This window comes from Jaculus jaculus, chromosome 16 (genome assembly GCF_020740685.1).
Source record: "Jaculus jaculus isolate mJacJac1 chromosome 16, mJacJac1.mat.Y.cur, whole genome shotgun sequence".
Lineage (NCBI taxonomy): Eukaryota > Metazoa > Chordata > Mammalia > Rodentia > Dipodidae > Jaculus > Jaculus jaculus.
In genome coordinates, this window is record NC_059117.1 from 57,892,968 (window position 1) to 57,913,221 (window position 20,254).

Here is a 20,254-nt window from a genome sequence, read left to right on the forward strand (position 1 = left end):
TTTCCCTGACATGTGACAGAGCAAACTGACTCAGACCACATGTCCCTTCCATATGAGTCACTACTAGATAGAATTACCATGAACACTTATGCAATTCAAGATTTTCCAAAGTCAGGTGTGATAGAGAGGTAGACATCCAAATGAAAATGACAGTAGTGTGTGAGAAGGGTGGGGCTGATAAGTATTGGTAAGTAGACAACCAGTAGTAAAGTATGCTATGCAAAACTGTGATGTTTTCTTCTAAAGTTAATTCTCCCGCCAATATAAATTAATCACAACACGCTAACAATGGAAAATCCTATGAGGGCTCTAGAGATTTTTTTTTTCAGTTTTTCAAGATAGGATCTCACTCTAGCCCAGGCTGACCTGGAATTCATTCTATAGTCTCAGGGTGGCCTCGAACTCATGGTGATCCTCCTACCTCTGCCTCCCGAGTGCTGGGATTAAAGGCATGTGCCGCCATGCCCAGCCGGATCTAGAAATTTTGAGGTACATGGGAAGAAATCTGCAGTCAGTAATTCTTTTTTTTTTTTTTTTTTTTTTTGAGTGAGGTAGGGTCCTGGTTTAGCCTGGGCTGATCTAGAATTTACTATGTATTCTCAGGATGGCCTTGAACTCATGGTAGTCCTCCTACCTCTGCTTCCCAAGTGCTGGGATTAAAGGTGTGCACCACCACACTGGACCAGTAATTCATCTTAAACTACAATATATCATCTTACAATACCATTGACATAAAATGCCCAATACCAGCTGGAGAGATGGTTCAGCAGCTTAGGCTCTTGCCTGCAAAGCCTACCGGCCTGAGTTTGATTCTGCAGTACCCACATAAAACCAGATGCACAATAACACATGGATCTGGAGTTTGTTTGCAGCAGCTGGAGGCCCTGGCGCACTCATTCTCTTTCCTCTCTGTCTGTTTGAAAATAAATCAATAAATAAAAATACAAAATTTGTTAAAATGCCAAATACAAGATAATATATTTGAGAATATGAAATTGGAAAATTATACCTTAATTTTGACCAGCTAAAATGAGAATTTTATCTCCAAATGTTCTTCTGTTTTTAAAATATTTTTATTTATTTATGAGAGAAAGTATGGGCTTACCAGGGCCTCCTGCCACTGCAAATGAACTCCAGGCATATGTGCCACTTTGTGCATCTGGCTTTATGTGTGTACTGGGGAATTGAACCTGGTCCAGCAGGCTTTGTAAGCAAGTACCTTTAACTGCTAAGCCATCTCCTTAGCTCTCAAATGTTTCTTCTTAATCTCACTATGAAAAACATTTCCTCCATTTCTATTACTCTGTGGTCTTCATCAGTTCTTCCCTTTCTCCCCTTGTGAGTGGGTGCCTCAGCCGATTCCATAACAGCTGTTGGGGATAATACCCTGATAAAATGAACTTGAAGATGTCTCTGCTGGTGTGTGTTGACAGACTCAGGTAAATACAGAAAAGGGGTATGTGTTCCTATGGTCGTTTTTTTTTTTTTTTAAATTTAAACTTTCTACATAATGTTTCCATTGTGGTTAGGCTAATATACATTTCCACCAACAGTGAATAAGGGTGTCATACCCTACATTCTCACTGCCATTTGTTGTATATCTTTCCCATTTAAAAAAAAAATCCCCAGCTGGAGAGATGGTTTAGCAGTTAAGCACTGGCCTATGAAGCCTAAGGACCCTGGTTCAAGTCTTGATTCCCCACAACCCATGTTAGCCAGATGCACAAGGGGGCGCATGCATCTGGAGTTCCTTTGCAGTGGTTGGAGACCCTAGTGCGCCCATTCTCCCTCTCTTTCTCTATTTGCCTCTTTCTTTCTCTGTCACTCTCAAATAAATAAATAAAAATGAACAAAAAAAATTTTTTTAATCCCTTCCTCAGCAGTTGCCCAATTTAATCTTGTTGTCACATTTCCTGAAAAACCTAATCTGTGGTTATTGTCGCCACTTTGGTATCTCTTTTATTAATCTCACTATTCTTTTTTTAATAAATATTATTTATTTATTTATTTGATAGAGAAAGAGGCAGAGTGAAAGAAAGCAAATGGGCACGCTAGGGCCTCCAGCCACTGCAAATGAACTTCAGATGCATGTGCCACCTTGTGCATCTGGCTTACGTGGGTCCTGGAGCATTGAACCGGGATCCTTTGGCTTGCAGGCAAATGCCCTAACCACTAAGCCATCTCTCTAGCCCTAATCTCGCTGTTCTTATCAACAGAAGAAAGGACCATACATTTATTAAATGGTAGAACTGAAGTAACAGATTAATTTGATAGGTGTCCATTTGCAATAGGAAACTGACACCTAAAGGTGCTGGCAGATGGGTAGCTGACTTCTGTTAGCTTCAGTTTATGAAACCTGTATGGACCCTAACGTATGTGAAGAGGGCCCTGAATATTAAAGAAAATGTTGACTTTGGAACTCATGCATTCTTTTGTGTGTGTGTGTGTGTGTGTGTGTGTGCGTGCGCAGAAAGATGTTGCCATCAAGCCAGGGGTAACATTGCTGAAGTTGAAAGAGGTGTGTGCTTGTGCCTATTTGTGGAAGGTGGGGGAGGGAGATGATGAATGCATTCATGCTCATGCTAGTAAGCTACTAATGCTAGGACAGAAATGATTAGGGATAGTCAACTAAGACCACTGGTACCTAATGTGGTATTGCACCTAAAAACATGCTGTTAGCCTACATTCATACTCTGTGCCAACATAAACACCTAAATCATGTTCTTTTCTTAAGACAGTAATATAAATAACATACTGTAGATTTCTGTAGAACAATTAAACTCTTAAAAACTTGATCTTTATAGGCCTAGGCTGATGTTAATAAAAGTGGCTATACCTAATGTAACTAAGGAACTGAATGGTTAACTTCAAGAAATTGAAACACACAAAAAATACTTGGCTTAGTTGCTAGAACACTTAAATGTTGGGAACAACTTGAGCTCATGTACCTCAGCTATAGTTATATGAAATCCAGATACAGATCAATTATGTTCACAAAAGTTTAGAATTCATGTTGAGATCTCCAGAAATACGTAACAGATTTAGGAACATGGTAGAAGATGTAAATAAAACATGTGATAACTTTTTATATTAGTACAAGTTGAATATCATCTTACAATATGTTGGGTTATATGAATGATTTAAAAAGTTTTGCTGGGGGCTGGAGAGATGGCTTAGCAGTTAAATGCTTCCTAATAAAGCCTAAGGACCCCGGTTTGAGGCTCGATTCCCCAGTACCCACATAAGCCAGTTGCACAAGGTGGCACACACATCTGGAGTTCGTTTGCAGTGCTGGAGGCCCTAGTGCACCCATTCTCTCTCTCTCTCTCTCTCTCTCTCTCTCTCTCCCCCCCCCCGTCATTCACTCACTCTCCCTCCCTCCCTCTTTGTTGTCTTGTCACTCTCAAATAAATAAATAAAAATAAACAATTTTTAAAAAAGTTTTGCTTACCTTTTAAATATATGATCGCTATATAGGAACATTTAAATTATATGTGTAGATGTCTGTATGTCTATTAGACCATACTGGTCTAAGCTCTGAGTAGCTAAACAGTTATTCATGCTGTGTAAATGGCATTTTTGAATTTTCAGCTATTTTCTCAAAAGCATAATGGGTGATTTCTGATATTAAATGTTCCAGCTAGTGGGCATTGGTTTCTTTAAGAAAGCACTCTTCGTAATTTAAAGCAAGAAGAAATAGCATTGATGACTTTTTTTGAATAGTGGATTGATAGAAAAATACCTTTACTCACCACTTACAGTAGTGAATTTGCTTGCTGCTTTTCTCATGAAGTACAGTCTGTATTTCATATTAAATCCTACAGTATGTGCGTGGGCTTTCCATATCATATTGTGTATGCTTGCACTAGTTTTTCTTGTATGATTCAGCACCTGATTTGTATTACATAAGGCCTTGGAAGATGAAGATGATAACTAGTATTTCTTAACTCCTTTGTGTGGCATTTATGATAGAAATGTGTATATTGAATATTTGTGGAATTATCACTGTGGTATTTTTGGTAAATATAAAAATAAATATTTTTACATAAAGTTGTTTATGCTTGGTTTTTGGATTTTATTTATTTGGTTTTGGACTTTTCTATATCTAGAATTAAATAGTATTGGTATTTTAACACTTCATTTTCTTTTCCTTTTTTTTTTTTAAAGTTTTTTGAGGTAGGGTTCATTCTGGTCCAAGCTGACCTGGAATTCACTATGTAGTCTGAGGGTGGCCTTGAACTCATGGTGATCCTCCTCCTTCTGCCTCCCATTGCTGGGATTAAAGGCATGCGCCACCATGCCTGGTTTAACACTTCATCAGGTTAAAGATTGAAACTTTTATAGGATAATTTTTTGTAAAAAATGGAAACATCACTGGAAAGCCAGAAAGTGCTATAATCTTAACCAGCAGTGGTCCTTGCAAAGCTTTACAGCTGCCAGCTAGGCCAAAAATATCAACTGGTACAATGGTGGCATTTCTGTTATGGGGGAAACCAAATCCTCTAATTGTACTTGAAGCCCAGAATGTGGGAGGGGATTCATGTCTGGTACTAAAAACCTAGTCAAAAGTTTATGGCTGGAAAGGTCATAGCCCTAGTAGGGAAAGTACCACTGTTGTCTTGCTAAATGAATATATTTTATGCCTACCAAACCACCCCCTAAATACCTATTTTTTTATTTTTTGGGGGTGGGGGGTAATTAGCATTCCAGGGCCTCAGCCACAGCAATCGAACTCCAGATGCTTGTGCTGCCTAGTGGGCATGTGTGACCTTGCACTTGCCTCATCTTTTGTGTGTCTGGCTTATGTGGGATCTGGAGAGTCAAACGTGGCTCTTTAGTCTTCATGGACAAGCATCTTAACCACTAAGCAATCTTTCTTGCCCCTAAATACCTATTTTTATGCCCATGTATTAATGCTACTCTCACTTTTGGTTAGAGAACCTTCTCTTTTTCAGATGGTGGTGACCACTGGAATGGCTCAGATCTCACCATTGTGCTGAGAGGAAATGACAGTGGAATGTTAATCACTGAGACATCTCTCTCACACCCCCCAAGGCTCTGGGACCATTGTAGAAGAGGTGGTAGAAAGTATATAAGAGCCTAAGGAAGGGGAGGAGTGCTTACAATACTGTCTTCCAGACACAAGTTGGCCTTTGATATTCATGACCTCACAGTGGCTAACACTACCTATACAAGTCCTGCATAATAAGAGGCCAAAAAAAAGACAATATCAGAGTAGAAGACTAAGTGGAATGAAGGGATTCAGTGAAGGGGGATTTGGGAGGGAGTGGTATGAGGAGATTATGGTCATGCTTATTTTATAGAAGTTGTCAATAAAAGGTTTTGTTGTTGTTGTTTTGTTTTGTTTTGTTTTTTCATGGTAGGGTCTCACTGTAGCCATGGCTGACCTGGAATTAACTCTGTATTCTCAGGGTGGCCTTGAACTCATGGCAATCCTCTTACCTCTGCCTCCCGGCTAATAAAAGTTTTTTGTTGTTGTTGGTAACTCTGAAATTATAATTCCTTCTCACCACCTTTCCTTTTTCCCCACCTACATGCCCCTGTCACTGAATCCCTTCTTGCAAACTGGTATCTTCCATTTTGACATTTGTGTGTGTATGTGTGTGTCTGTGTCTGTGTTTTGCCTCCTATTATACAGGTGTTATATAGGTATCACCCACTCTGACGTCATGAATATAAAGGCCACTTCGTGTCTGTTAGACAGTATTGTAAGTACTGCTCCTCTTTCTTTGGCTCTTAGATTCTTTCTGCCACCTCTTCTGCAAAGGTCCCTGAGCCTTGGAGGGTGTGATAGAGATGTCTCAGTGATTAACATTCTGTCCTTTCTCAGCATTTAGGTGAGTTTTGAATTACTCCAGTGGTCACCACCATCTGAAAAGAGAAGCTTCTCTCCAAAAATGAGAGCAGCATTAGTATATAGACATAAACATGAGTATTTAGAAGGCAGTTTGGTAAGCATGACATATATATATGTGTATATATATATATGTGTGTGTGTGTGTGTGTGTGTGTGTGTGTGTGTGTGTGTGTGTGTGTATGTATGTATATAATATCATGATATATATATCCATTTAGCCAGACAACAGTAATAGTTCCTCCAGTAGGTCTTAAGACCTACCTGGCCATAGGCTTTCCATTAGGCTTTCAGTATCAGGCAGAAATTCCCTCCTAAATCCAGTCAGAGAGCACTTGGGTTCCTCCCGCCCCCCCCGCCCCCCTTAAGAGACATGCCACCATTGCACCAGTTGTTACCTTAGGCTCAGCTTGCAGGATCTACTGCTGGTTAAGACCTTTAATGACTTTCCTCCCCCCCCCCCCAACAGGCTGCATAGCTCTTTCCAGCATCCTGACAGCTAGTAGTGTTGCTAATTTATTACTAAAAAATATATATACATACAGAAGAGTATACTGTTTCCTAGTGGTTTAAAAAAAATTTATCTTTGTTAAAGGCCAGTATTTTCTATGCCTTTTCTTTCCTCCAAATAAAATACTGTTAATGAGAAAGAATTGAACCAAACTTTTTTTTTTTTACACTGGTAAATTAGGAAATTTATTTATATTTATATTTCACCTTTAAACCCAAAACATAAAAATCTCACTTTCTGGAAAATCATCGTATTAGAAATACATGAAGTGCACATAACACGAGGATCTATGCTTCTAGGTGCCCCCGCAAGATGGGAACCAAACTTTAATCCTCCTCCTTACCCAAGTTTAGTGCTCCTGGCTCCATAATACTTCACAAGTGCTTGTCTGAGTGCTAAAGTCTAAGGGGCATTTAGCAGTCTAGATAGAGCTCTGAAAACAGGATCTCCAGGAGTACTTCACTGGAACTGAGGAATTTTTATTCTGTTACTTCCTTACTGACTTTACAAAGGAACTCCTCTGTCCCAAATACCCATAACACTAAAACTGTCCTGTTTGGATTTCACAACTCTATGAAATAGATATGTTAATGTCACTTAGATGTTGAAAATGAATACCACAAGATTAAGTAACTTGCTCAAGGTTATAGGGTTGAGTTAGTGGTTGAATTCCTAGTGAAGCCTACATTCTCCTGGCACATGGCTGCTATAGTAGTTTTCCTCATAAAAAAAATTCTGGAGATAATTGTTCTTTTGTTGGATTATGAAGAAACATGGTCTCTAGAAAATTAAGTAGCTTGCCCAGAGGCACAGCTAGTCAGTATTGAAGTCAGAATATATAAAGTTTGAGTATGATGACTCCTAAGTCCTGAGTTTTAGTCATCATCTTGTCAAATTGAATATTTTCTCAGACAAATTTTAGTTGTTCACTCATTGTGAATATAGAACTTACGTTGTACCTTACTGTTGCCTGTGTTTTGTAGTTAAACTATGTATGTAAGCCCTCAACTCAACTTTTTTGTTTTTGCCACTCCATGAACAATTCATCTCCGTGAAGTTATTTTACAGTTGGAATAAATAGAAAAGGACAACATGTACTTAACACAGGAGCTTGCTTTGTGGTTGGGAAACCTAAGTATGGAAATTGGGCTCAAATAAGAAACAGACTATATCTTCCTAAGTTGATGAACTTACTCAATACTTTAGAACAAGTTAAACTACACATAAAAAGTTTCATTGGGGGGCTGGAGAGATGGCTTAGCGGTTAAGCGCTTGCCTGTGAAGCCTAAGGACCCCGGTTCAAGGCTCGGTTCCCCAGGTCCCACGTTAGCCAGATGCACAAGGGGGCGCACGCATCTGGAGTTCGTTTGCAGTGGCTGGAAGCCCTGGCGCGCCCATTCTCTCTCTCTCCCTCTATCTGTCTTTCTCTCTGTGTCTGTCGTTCTCAAATAAATAAATAAAAAATAGACAAAAAAAATTTAAAAAAAAAAGTTTCATTGGGAAGGGGACCTTAAAAATAGAAGTAGGTGGTTACCATAATGTTTCACTTAAGAAATTAAACATTTATTTGAGAGAGACAGAGAGAATGGGAGCACCAGGGCCTCTAGCCCACCACAAAGGAACACCAGAAGCATGCGCCACCATGTGCATCTTGCTTATGTGGGTTCTAGGGAATAAAACCTGGGTCCTTTGCTTTGCAAGCAAGCACCTTCTCTCTAGCCCCTGTATTCACTTTTAAGTATTTCAAATATTAAGATATATTTCATTCAGTCTTGTAGAGATGAATAATATTTCTGTGTTAAAGTATTTGCATATTTGGCTTAAGAGCATTTTATATACTTTAACTATTGGAGCCAAGCATAGTGAATCACATTCACCCAGCCAAAGTCTTAGCTACTAGGGAGTTTGAAGCAGAAGGATCTCTTGTCCAAGAGTTGAGGTCAGCCTGGGCAACATAGCAGGACTCTTCTTCCCTACCTCTCAAAGAAAGTGAAAAACCTAATGTGTTCCTGTGCAGATTGTAAGTTTCTTTAAGAGACTGATGCTCTCACTTCCAGTGATTATTGCTTGTGAATCCTGACATGCTTTTTTTTCTATGAGAGCAAGAGAGAGAGAAAGAGAATAGGCACACTAGGCCCTCCAGCCATTGCAACCGAACTCCAGACATGTATACCACCTGTGTGCACATGCAACCTTGCACGCTTGCATCGCCTTGTGTGTCTGGCTTATGTGGAACCTGGAAAGTCAAACATGGGTCCTTAGGCTTTGCAGGCAAGCACCTTAACCATTAAGCCATCTCTCCAGCCCAACACTTTTTTTTAATTCAAGTATTTATTTATTTATTTATTTGCAAACAGAGATAGGTAAAAGAGATACACACACACACACACACACACACACAGAGAGAGAGAGAGAGAGAGAGAGAGAGAGAATGAATGAACAGGCCAGGGCATCTAGCTCTTCATAGGTACTGGGGAATTGAACTCTGCTTGCCAGGCTTTGCAGGCAAGTGTCCTAACCACTGAGCTATCTCTCCAGCCTGTATCCTGACATTCTTACATTACCTGTATTCATGTGTTTCTTTTAATTGTTTGATAAGTAAGTGGCTTAAGCACATGAAATAATTGCTCTAAAATACTCATTCAAAAATACCATATTTGTGAGCCGGGCGTGGTGACGCACACCTTTAATCCCAGCACTCGGGAGGCAGAGGTAGGAGGATTGCTGAGAGTTCGAAGCCACCCTGAGACTACATAGGGAATTCCAGGTCAGCCTGAGCCAGAGTGAGACCCTACCTCAAACCCCCCCCCCCAAAATATACCATATTTGTGGCTAGATGATATTCTTAGTTATCTGCTAACTTTATTGTGGGCTATCTTTCTTTCAAAATTACTTTTATAAACTAGAATTAGGTTGTAAAAATCTTGAATGTGTATATACTTTATATATATATATATATATATATATATATATATATATATATATATATATATATATTTGGCATTTCAACAATTTAGATGACTTGATTAAAATAGTTAATTTTTGCTTTTTTTCTGTATAATATGGAAATGTAGGAAGGTTGCTGTGAATATTAAATGAGAATTGTAGCACCTAGCACATTCTAAATGTCCAAAAGCAACTATTAATGTAGTGCTGGGGAGATGGCTCAGTGGATAAAAGACTTCATGTGCAAGCCTGAGGACTGGAATTCCTATCTCCAGCACCGAAAAAAAACCTGATTCTGTAGAGCAGTGGTTTGTGTCTGTATCCCAGCTCACCTACAGCAAGATGGGAAGCAGAGATGAGGACAGTGCCTAGTTTACAGGCCGGCTAGGCTGGAGGATGTAGCAAAGAGCAACAACCCAGTGGGATACTAGGACTGAACATACTTGCCCATTATGAGTGTGTGTGCGCACGTGCACACACACACGAGCTAAAAATAAAAATTAAAAAACACAAAAACCCACCACTGTCATCCCAGCACTCAGGAGGCAGAGGTAAGAGGATTGCTGTGAGTTCAAGGCCAGCCTGAGACTACATAGTGAATTCCATGTCAGCTTGGGCTACAGCTACCTCAAACAACAACAACAAAAATACACACACACACACATGCACACACGCACATGCACACACACACACACACACACACACACACACACACACACACACACTATTTGACAGAAGGATGGAGGATGGACTTGGTATTTTCTCTATAACTTTTCTGTTGAAAAATACAGCATTCCTATTACTGGGCAAAGGCCAGAAAAGCCAACTACAACTGGTTTTTGTTTGTTTGTTCCTTTTGCAGTGTTGAGGATCAAACCCAGGGCCTGGTATATATGCTGGGTAAAGGCTGAGCCCTAGCTCCCAGATGGCTGGTTTTGATTGTAGTATTTAGAACTTTATAGAAAAGGAGATAACTTTGTGCCACCCTGAGACTTGTTTTTTTTTAATTAAAAAAAATTTTTTTTTTATTTGAGAGCGACAGAGACAGAGAGAAAGACAGATAGAGGGAGAGAGAATGGGCGCGCCAGGGCTTCCAGCCACTGCAAACGAACTCCAGACGCGTGCGCCCCCTTGTGCATCTGGCTAACGTGGGACCTGGGGAACCGAGCCTCGAACTGGGGTCCTTAGGCTTCACAGGCAAGCGCTTAACTGCTAAGCCATCTCTCCAGCTTGAGATTTTTTTTAATTCTTTTAATTAGCATACAAAGAATCAGGTTTTATTATGGAGTTTTAAAAAAAGCTTTTGGTTCCCTGCCCCCCCTCTCTCCCCTCCCCTCCCCTACCATAGCCATGTCACACGTGCAGGACAAGAACTTTGAGCAGCTGTTTTATGTAGCTGTTTTCAGTCAGTGGTTTTGAGTCTTTCTTGTATGTCCACCTAGGAAACAAGGATTGTTTGATTTCTTCAGTGAACATTGAAATGATTCATAAGATTAATTTAGAGTTAGGATTTCTACTTTTACGGGGTTTTAATATTGTCTTACTTTAGAGGTAGGAATACTTGGCTCAATTCAACTTAGAAATTATTAGCAAGCCTTAAATTTCCTTTTTTTAAATTTTTTTGTTATTTTTATTTATTTGAGAGTGACAGAGAGAGAGAGAGAATGGGCGCACCAGGGCTTCCAGCCACTGCAAACGAACTCCAGATGCGTGCACCCCCTTGTGCATCTGGCTAACGTGGGTCCTGGGGAATCGAGCCTCGAACCAGGGTCCTTAGGCTTCATAGGCAAGCGCTTAACTGCTAAGCCATCTCTCCAGCCCTTTAAATTTCTTTTATTTAAACTACTTTGCATCCTAAAAAATAATACATTTATCTGGAAAAAAAAAAAAAAAAGCAGGTCTTGGCACAAACATGGAATAATAACAGTCTCCTCAGTATTTGTTTCCTCTTCAGAGCTCTGAGCCCACTGCAGATGTTCTGATAGCATCTGTCCTCACAGGGTTAACTTTTGCTATACTGTGGCATACGAAAGCACTTAAGCTGTTTGCAATTGTTTACTTGCTAAACACAGTGTTAGTCAGCAGAGGCAGCGCACCAGATTTCCTTGTGGCTTTTAGTGGAAAATGTTAAAAGCACACTCATTTTTCAGTTATAGAAATTTTCAGTTTGATCTGAATTAGTCACAGAACTGGCATGAACCCTCTAATTGTGAAGGCTGTCCAAATGCACTATTTTTTTTCCCCTGCTAGAGGAAGTTACATCCTGAGCAGTGGCTCAGCTCGTTGGTAAGTGTAACATGTGAGCATTACTAGGCATTTCATCCTGCGGGTCTGCAGTCTTGGCGCTTGAGACCGCTGCTCAGTTGCAGTGCTTCTGCAGGGCCGACCCTGAGGTTCTATACATGTTTTTCAAGGACCTACACCCTGAGGACACCAGCGGGCATTTTGCAAGATCATCTGAAACAGGAAAGCATCTGAAACCAACTGAAGGATAACCGAAGCGGCTTGCTTTCACCGTGGAAGGGAACTGTTGGCACGAAGGCGGGTGACTGAATAAAGTAGTTGGCTCAGAGAAGATGCAGTGTGCTGTGTTGTCCTCTGAATGAAGACTGCTTAATGGAAGCTGTGTTCATGTGGAGATCAAAGGGATTCCTGGAACGATAAACTACTTTTTTCCTTCCCTTGACGGGAAAACTCGGAAATAGTAATTTGAGCTCAAAGTTCTGGATCCTTTGCAGCCTGCTTGTTCTCTTAGGATTCTCCACTGTCACCATTGCTGTGTGGTGCCTGTGCCCTTTTGCTAAAGCTCACAAAACTGCCTGATGGAAAGAGAAGTGAAAGCTTTGCCTTGCTTGCCTGTGTTGATGGGAATAAAGCTATCTGTGTCTCTTCTGTTACATGGGAAATCTGGATTAAGCAAGCCGTATTCTAGTACCAAGAGTCCTATTGTCTTTTGTGATCTGACTCATCACATGTAAATGTACTGCAGCTTTGCTATTAATTCAGAGGGGTTTTTATTCCCAAACACAGAAAGAATTGTCAAATCTCTGGGCTTCATTTTCAGAATCTGTGCTGAACTCCAGATCTCTTTGTTTGTTTCCTAAATAATATTCTGTGTTAAATCAGTGAAGCTGAAGAAATGAAGACAAACTAGAAATGGAAACAGAATAGTGAGATTTTGTTTTTTATTTCCACCTGTAAGCAAGTGAACCTCCTGGTAACTGACCTTGCAGGCAGGAGTGCGTGTGGCTGTGACCATCTCTTTGCACAGCAGTTGTTTCTGAGTTCATTCTTTATCGTGTGGTGGTGTGGCACCCAAAACAATGATCGTTTTGTGCAAGTAAATTTGAGAGCACAACAAAACTGTTGGTAAAGGAAAAGTATTTTTAAATAAGCTTGTTCTGGACTCAGTTTTAATTATTGACACATTGAGTCAAACTTCTAAAAAATATATATTGCAGTAACATAGCACAAAAGAATAGAATTTTGTTTTTAGGAAGCTACAAGTATATCATAATTTTGTAACTTTAGTTTCTCTGATAATATTTGATAACTTGATAAAACCAGCTGTGCTGTTCAGAGAATGTTTTTAAGTGTTGTGCAGAAGAGGAGGAAAAACGACTTGTGCTCTTCCAACTGTGACTTTTACCACGTAGCTTGGGATTTAATGCTTTAAAAGAGCGAATGAGTCGAGTGTGTATTGTTGTTTTGGAGGAGGTAGAAGATGATTCTCCTACATTCATTTCTAACTTGCCACAGGAAAATAAGTCCCTACATTCTCCACCTTCTGGAAATGTATTGGTAAGCTATGAGAGTTTGTTTGCTATATTTTATAGAGCTAGAAATGTAAATTTTATTTTTTAAGAATAAATTTGAGTTTCTACCAAATTTCATTAAAACCTCAAAGTAATACTTGTGTAAATATGATATAATTGTATATAAAATGAACACATTTCTGATTTTTTCAAATGGTGACATTTTTAGACTTTATTATCTGTTAATCTCTTTATGAGGACTTAAAATTCATTTGGTCTTAGAACTGATATGACAAGAATCAGGAACTTTGTATATTTTATCCTTTTTGTAAAGAATTTTGTGTTTATATACAGGACTTTATATAAAACAGAAAAACTACTTCCTTTTACTTTTAATGGTGTGGTCAACGGGCTCCTTATTTGACTAGTATCATATGATACCTTATGGAGGCTATGTTGTTGATTAGGAAATTATATTTAGACAGGCATATGTTTGTCTTTTTGTGTTACTCAGATGTACAGTAGTCTGGTCTTTGAATAGTTATTTTAATTGTGGGATTTACATACTTTTAATGCTATCTATATATGTAATTTTCATGCTGTAAATAGGCCTTTTCAAAAGTTTGTTTTTTTCAGGGCCCTCGTTGTAGGCTGAGAATTGCTTGTTTGACAGGGTCTGTTCCACAAGTAGGTTACAGACATCAGAATTGTATCTGAAAGTCTTTCTTTTTTAATCATGTATAAACAAAGTGCTTTTACTAATAAGAAATAAAACCCAACTGTGTTTATTACACTACTTAATTTTGGTCAACTTCCTAGTAAACACATTTTCTGAAAAAAAAAAAAAAATTTAGGCCTCTTTTTTCACTCTCCAAGGATGAACCTTATACTTTGATGTGATTTGGCTTCATGTGCCTGATTTATGTCAAATAATTATTATTTCTGAGGGGAGAAAAATTCTGTATTTAAAAATTATGTGGCAATCTTTTGGGAGTTACATGATATGACTGATGTTTTATTGCTTTGCATTTTAGCCATCATTGGTGCAAGCTATATTTAATGGAGATCCTGATGAAGTTCGAGCACTAATATTTAAGAAGGAAGATGTTAACTTTCAGGTAAAACAATTCACTGATACCAGCCTTTAAACATACTTTAAAAACTTTTTCTACGATTATGATTTTTTAATATTTTATTTACTTGCAAGCAGAGAGGGGGGGAGGGAGGGAAAGGTGGGTGGGGGATGGGTGTAGCAGGGCCTCTAACCGCTGCAAAGAACCCCAGACCCATGTACCACCTTATTCATCTGGCTTTACATGGGTACTGGGGTATTGAACCTGAGTCCTTAGGCTTTGCAGGCAAGTACCTTAACTGCTAGCCATCTCCCTAGCCTGAGATTATGGTTTTTATTTTTATTTTTTTTGTTTAAATGATGGCATAATTCTGTAACATTTTTAATGAGAAGAGTCTTGGAACAAAAAAAGGGGTGCATTGGGCATATATTTTGGGTAATATCTAAATGTACCTGACTACTAAAATCCACCAAGGGTCTTTTGTTCTTTTAACCTTTTACCTTGAAAATTTTGGGATACAAGAATGCGAAAAAAAATAGTGTCAGCACCAATATGTCCTTTACTTTGGTTAGCATTGAGAACATTTTGCTATGCTCATGTTCTTGTGGTCTTCCCTCCCTCCCTCCCTCTTTCTCTCTCTCTCCCCCCCCTCACACGCACACACAGATTGTATGTATGTGTTTGTGCATATTCTTTTGTTGACCCACATTTGAAAGGAAAGTGCAGACACGAGATTTCACCCTGTATATTTTAAATGAAGGTTCCTTGCAATCTGCTCATTCTATAATGTATCTGACTTGATAATGAAATCAGATCTGCTTTCTGTAAATGATGATGATGATAAGAGTTTTACAAAGAATTCATTTCATTCATGGCATTTTTGTTCAAATTGGCCATACTCACTTTTCCATTACCTTCTCCAGTCCTTCCCTCTTCCCAAAATAACCCTTCTTCTATTTTCATGAATATGTTTGTGTGTGCATGTATGTTTATTTATCTGTAAATATATAGATATCGATTTACATAGGTATGCGCAGACACTTGGTTAATTTACTGATGAGTTTGAAAATTTCTTGAAGTTAAAGATACAGTGGCCAGTAGTTTTTGTTTATCTGTTTTGAAACAGGGTCTTGCTATGTAACCAAGGCTGGTCTCAAACTAAATAAAATTTTAGCTCACTAAATTGTGGCTAAAAGCACATAATTTAATAAGACAGTTCATCAGTATACAAATTTTTTTTTACTGGAAACAGACATACCTCTAAGTTAAGAAAGGGGAGAAAAGTTATGTGATTCATTAACCTATTGTAGCATCACCAAAACAAATATTCTAGAAATGCTTGTGGTTGTGAGGAAACCTCCTCAGCAAGTGCATGTAGGACTCTCTCTCTCTCTTTCATTCCTGCGTGACTGTGACCAATTAATGTTCATTGTGTCTTTAAGTTTTAGATTATCTAAATAGATTTGAATTATTGTCTAAAATGGTTAATTTCCCCATTGGACATTGATCAGTATACTACCATGACATCTTTTCCTTAAACTTTCCCTAAATGATTGCTTCTTAGTTTATGTTTAGTAGTAGAAATATGCACCTGAGGATTTATTTATTTTAAGTGGACTGCTTGTTCACTTTACCTAATTAGGGTCTCTTAGCCAACTTACTTTTTTTAGGTCAGAAAACAAATATATGGGTATAGATTTATGAATAGGAGTAAAACAGGCTAACAATTTTGCTGAACTCTTGGTGTTTTTGTTTTACTTTAATAATGCTAATAACTTTTTCTTGGTGAGAAATAGTTTGAGCTATAATTGAATTATGGCCAAATTTTCCATCATTACAAAACTCTTTATAGCTTTCCTTGTTTTCTAGCTGGGTTTAGTCAAAACACATTAAATTGAAAAAACAGTTCAGTTGTTAGTTTAAGCATCAGCAACATCATGAGAAACATCAGTGACCTTTCTTAAGAGTGATTCTGACAAGTTTTTTTTTTTTCCCTGAGTGATAATGTCAGAGATAATTTTTGAAATCCAGATTTGCCAAGTTTTTAAAAGTTATTTTATAAGGTTTTAAGAAGAGTATAAGCTCAGGTTGTTTTTGTAAGCTGTTAAATAGTTTTTGTGTACTTCTAGCAATTTTTTGTAAAAATTTGATCTTTTGAATTTTCTGGGCCACTAAACATTGTCTTTCTTACTAACATACATGACTTGTTTTAAACAAAAAGTAACTTGAAAACTATATATTCATATCATTCAAATTAATTTTTTATGAGGACAAAATTGTTCCTTCTGTAGAAAGATACCACTGGAAATCAAGGACTTTTTTTTGACAGTCTAAATAGAGGCCTAATGCTTTTTGTTTGTATTTTATAGTGTTGTAGATCAAACCCAGGGCCTTAAGCTTGCTAGCAAGTGCTTGTTTAACAGTTTAACCCAGACCAAGGTGGTTCTTGGGTCGGTCTCTGAGCTTCCTCCTTAGGCAAGAAATAACTGGGCACTGCATTATGCTCAGCAGTTACAGGTGGCATCACATCTGCTTTTAAAAATTTTTACTTATTTTAATTGCAAATAATTTCTGGGTTTCAGTTTAATGTTTTGATAAGTGTATATATTGTGCCATGATTAAATCAAGCCAGGTTATGATTGATTGATAGATAATATCCATCACCTTACTTAACATTTTTGTGGTGACTCTTAGCTATTTTGAAATATTGTTGTAGATTATATTATTACTATTTATAATCATCCAGCTGTGCAGTACAGCTCAGCTATTCCTCCATTTCAATTGATAATACTTACCCTTCTCTGGTAGCTGCTTGTCATCCTCTGGAACACTGTCAACCTTTTTGATTTTTTCGAGGTAGGGTCTCACTCTAGCTCAGCTGACCTGGAATTCACTATGTAGTCTCAGGGTGGCCTCGAACTCATGGTGATCCTCCTACCCCTGCCTCCCAAGTGTTGGGATTAAAGGTGTGCGCCACCACACCTGGCTTCACTGTTGAACTTTTTAAAGACAAGGTTTCTCAGTGGCTTGATGCTCACCAGTTTGGCTAGATGGACTGACCAGAGAGCTCTAGGAATCCTGTCTCTACCTTCCCAGTGCTGGGATCACAGGTGTGCGCCACCGTGCCCAACACTTTTATGTGGAAATTGGATCTCAAACTAGGACCCTCGTGCTTGCACATTACCTGCTGAGCTCCCCAGCCCCGGGTAACTACTTCTCTATCTTGAAATTCAGCTTCTTTTAGTATTCCACATATAAGTGACATCATTCAGGATTTATCTTTCCCTGTTTTATTTCACTAAACATAGTGTCCTTTAGCTATCTTCTGTCACAAATAACAGTACTTTTTTCGTCCCCACCCCCATATTGGAAATCAAACCATGGCCTTGCAGATGTGAGGCAGTGTTCTACCACAGGGTTTCACCCCTAGCCTTCTTTTTTGATTTTTGTACTGAATAATTTTATTTTTGTTGGTCAATTTACCATTACTTTACCAAGTATCTGAGATAACTCAGTTTCCAAGGAGGAGAGTTTTATTTCTGCTCAAGGTGATACTGTTGACTAGTCTTTCTGACGGCATACCTGTGGTGGTCAGGATGCACAGCCACCACCAAGATCCTTATGCTGCTTGCTGTAACCCCACCAACCTCCTTTGTAACTATCTCGGATGATCTGCCCCTTGATGGGTTCATCCTCTCCTATGGACTAATTTAAAAGCAGGTCTTCTGCATAGAAGCCTCCAGTGATAAAGTGATGCACATTCACCTCCAGCTTTGTTTTCCCATCACAAGAGGCCAGTAGCACCTTTGGGTGAAGGGATGCAGCAGAGTAGAACTTTCTCAGCCTGCTCACATGGTTGTTCTCAGTGTCTTCCCACAGTCTCATCTGTCCCGTGGGACTTTTCTGGAATATTTACAGAGGTGCAAGTTGTGAATAGTCATTATTTGTCTTAGCTACTGCTAGGCAGGTACAAGAGCTGCCAAAATCACCCATGTGACCTGAACTTTACTTATTAATTATACTAAATTCTTCTCCCAGGGTGATTATTTGTCTTGTTTTGAATGTGCAAATCATGACTGGTAACTCTGCATGCTCAGGAATGACTCTACACATAGTGAGTCTTTTCTATATGACTATGTATAAGTTTTCCCAGTAAAAGAAACCACTTTTTTTTAAGAGATTTATTTATTTATTTACTTATTTACTTATTTATTTATTTTTTTTTAATTTTTATTAACATTTTCCATGATTATAAAATATATCCCATGGTAATTCCCTCCCTCCCCACCCCCACACTTTCCCGTTTGAAATTCCATTCTCAATCATATTACCTCCCCATTACAATCATTGTAATTACATATATACAATATCAACCTATTAAGTATCCTCCTCCCTTCCTTTCTCCACCCTTTATGTCTCCTTTTCAACTTACTGGCCTCTGCTACTAAGTATTTTCATTCTCACACAGAAGCCCAGTCATCTGTAGCTAGGATCCCCATATGAGGGAGAACATGTGGCGTTTGGCTTTCTGGGCCTGGGTTACCTCACTTAGTATAATACTTTCCAGGTCCATCCATTTTTCTGCAAATTTCATAACTTCATTTTTCTTTACCGCTGAGTAGAACTCCATTGTATAAATGTACCACATCTTCATTATCCACTCATCTGTTGAGGGACATCTAGGCTGGTTCTTTTTTTTTTTTTTTAACACAGGTTCTCACATTAGCCCCCAGGCTAGGTTCAGACACACTATGTAGGCCAGGCTGTCTTTGAATTCTTGGTCTTCCAGCCTCAGTCTGAGAAGGACTGGGATTACAAGTATAGACCCCTACACCAGCTAAGTTAAAATCCTACACAAAGCCCCCTACCCCTTCCTCTCCTTTCCTTCCTCTTTCTATCTTTCCCTTTCCTTTTCCCTTTCCATTTCCTCTCTTGTACTAGAGACTGAAGGTAGAAAGCCCTATGCATGACAGACAAGCACTCTACCACTGAGTTGCCTTCCCCAGCAATTCCTGCTTTCTTTGTGCAGAAGACACTGTGCTGGGAGCTATCTCCAGTGCTCTCCTTGCTTGTTGCAAGTAGTAGCCCTTTCTTTACTCTTATCTCCTGTTTGTGCTTATCAGCTTTGTGTTCTCCAGAAGCAATGAGGCCTTTGTGTTGAGTTACAGTTGGGTTTCTCTGAGGGAGAACTGGAACTAGGGAACTGATACTCTGTCTTCTTGCTGATGTCATTCTGACTTTCTCTGGATCTGTTACTGATAAGTAGTTTTCTGTCCTCCCCCCCATAAAAATAAGCCTTAATTAGGAGTATCTGATTACTTATAAATTTGGAGGATGAAAAATTAAACATAAACTTTCTGGATACTGGATTTTACAGTAGTATTTAATTATGGAGTGAGGTCTAGAATCCAACATTAATTAGTAACATTCTAAAATGCCTATGCAAAGGCAGGGGTGGTGGCACATGCCTTTAATCCCAGCACTTGGGAAGCAAAGGTAAGAGGATTGCCATGAATTTGAGGCTACCCTGAGACTACATAGTGAATTCCAGGTCAGCCTGAGCTAGAGTGAGATCCTATCTCAAAATCAAGAATGCAGAATTTGTCCCAAGACCTTCCTTCCAGTGTGCAGGATAGTTAACATGGGAAAGATCTTAGTGATCAAGTAAACAATCATGTCACAGTGAAGCAAAACTGATGCTCTGAGTTGATTTGTTCCCTTGCATGTGCCAGACATCTCATCAAAGTCCAGCTGTCCTTATGTCTTGCTGAGTTTTCTGTCCATATCTTTACCTGTCAGTTCTGGCCTAGTAGTTAGACTGGGTTATTTACAAAGAGAAGAAATGTATTTGTCACTGTTCAAGAGTGACAAGCCCAAAATCAAGGTGCCCCAAGGGTCACTTGTCCTGTGAGAACTGTATCTTCTGGAAGGAAGGAATGCTGTATCTTAATATGAGAGGAAGTAGATGTCCTGTTTATAAGACTGTAATCCTAGTCATATAGGAGTTGTTCTCATGAGAACTTTTTTATGTACATGTGTGGTATACATATGTAAGTATAAGTGTGGGTGCACGTGGACATGCAGGTTGTCTCCT

The 20,254-nt window shown here is 38.9% G+C and overlaps 1 protein-coding gene across 7 annotated transcripts in view; it reads left to right on the forward strand.

Moving 5' to 3' along the window:
* The window catches only part of Ankrd28 (ankyrin repeat domain 28), a 168,740-nt gene that overhangs the window by 54,978 nt on the left and 93,508 nt on the right, over positions 1 to 20,254 (forward strand). For 4 of the 7 annotated variants that reach the window (XM_045135531.1, XM_045135530.1, XM_045135532.1 and 1 more), the window contains one exon: positions 14,122 to 14,205. In XM_045135531.1, the coding sequence (XP_044991466.1) occupies positions 14,122 to 14,205 (84 nt within the window). Of the gene's footprint in view, positions 1 to 11,650; positions 13,134 to 14,121; positions 14,206 to 20,254 lie in introns of those variants that run through there. The other 3 variants (XM_045135536.1, XM_045135529.1, XM_045135534.1) reach the window with 3 other exon arrangements.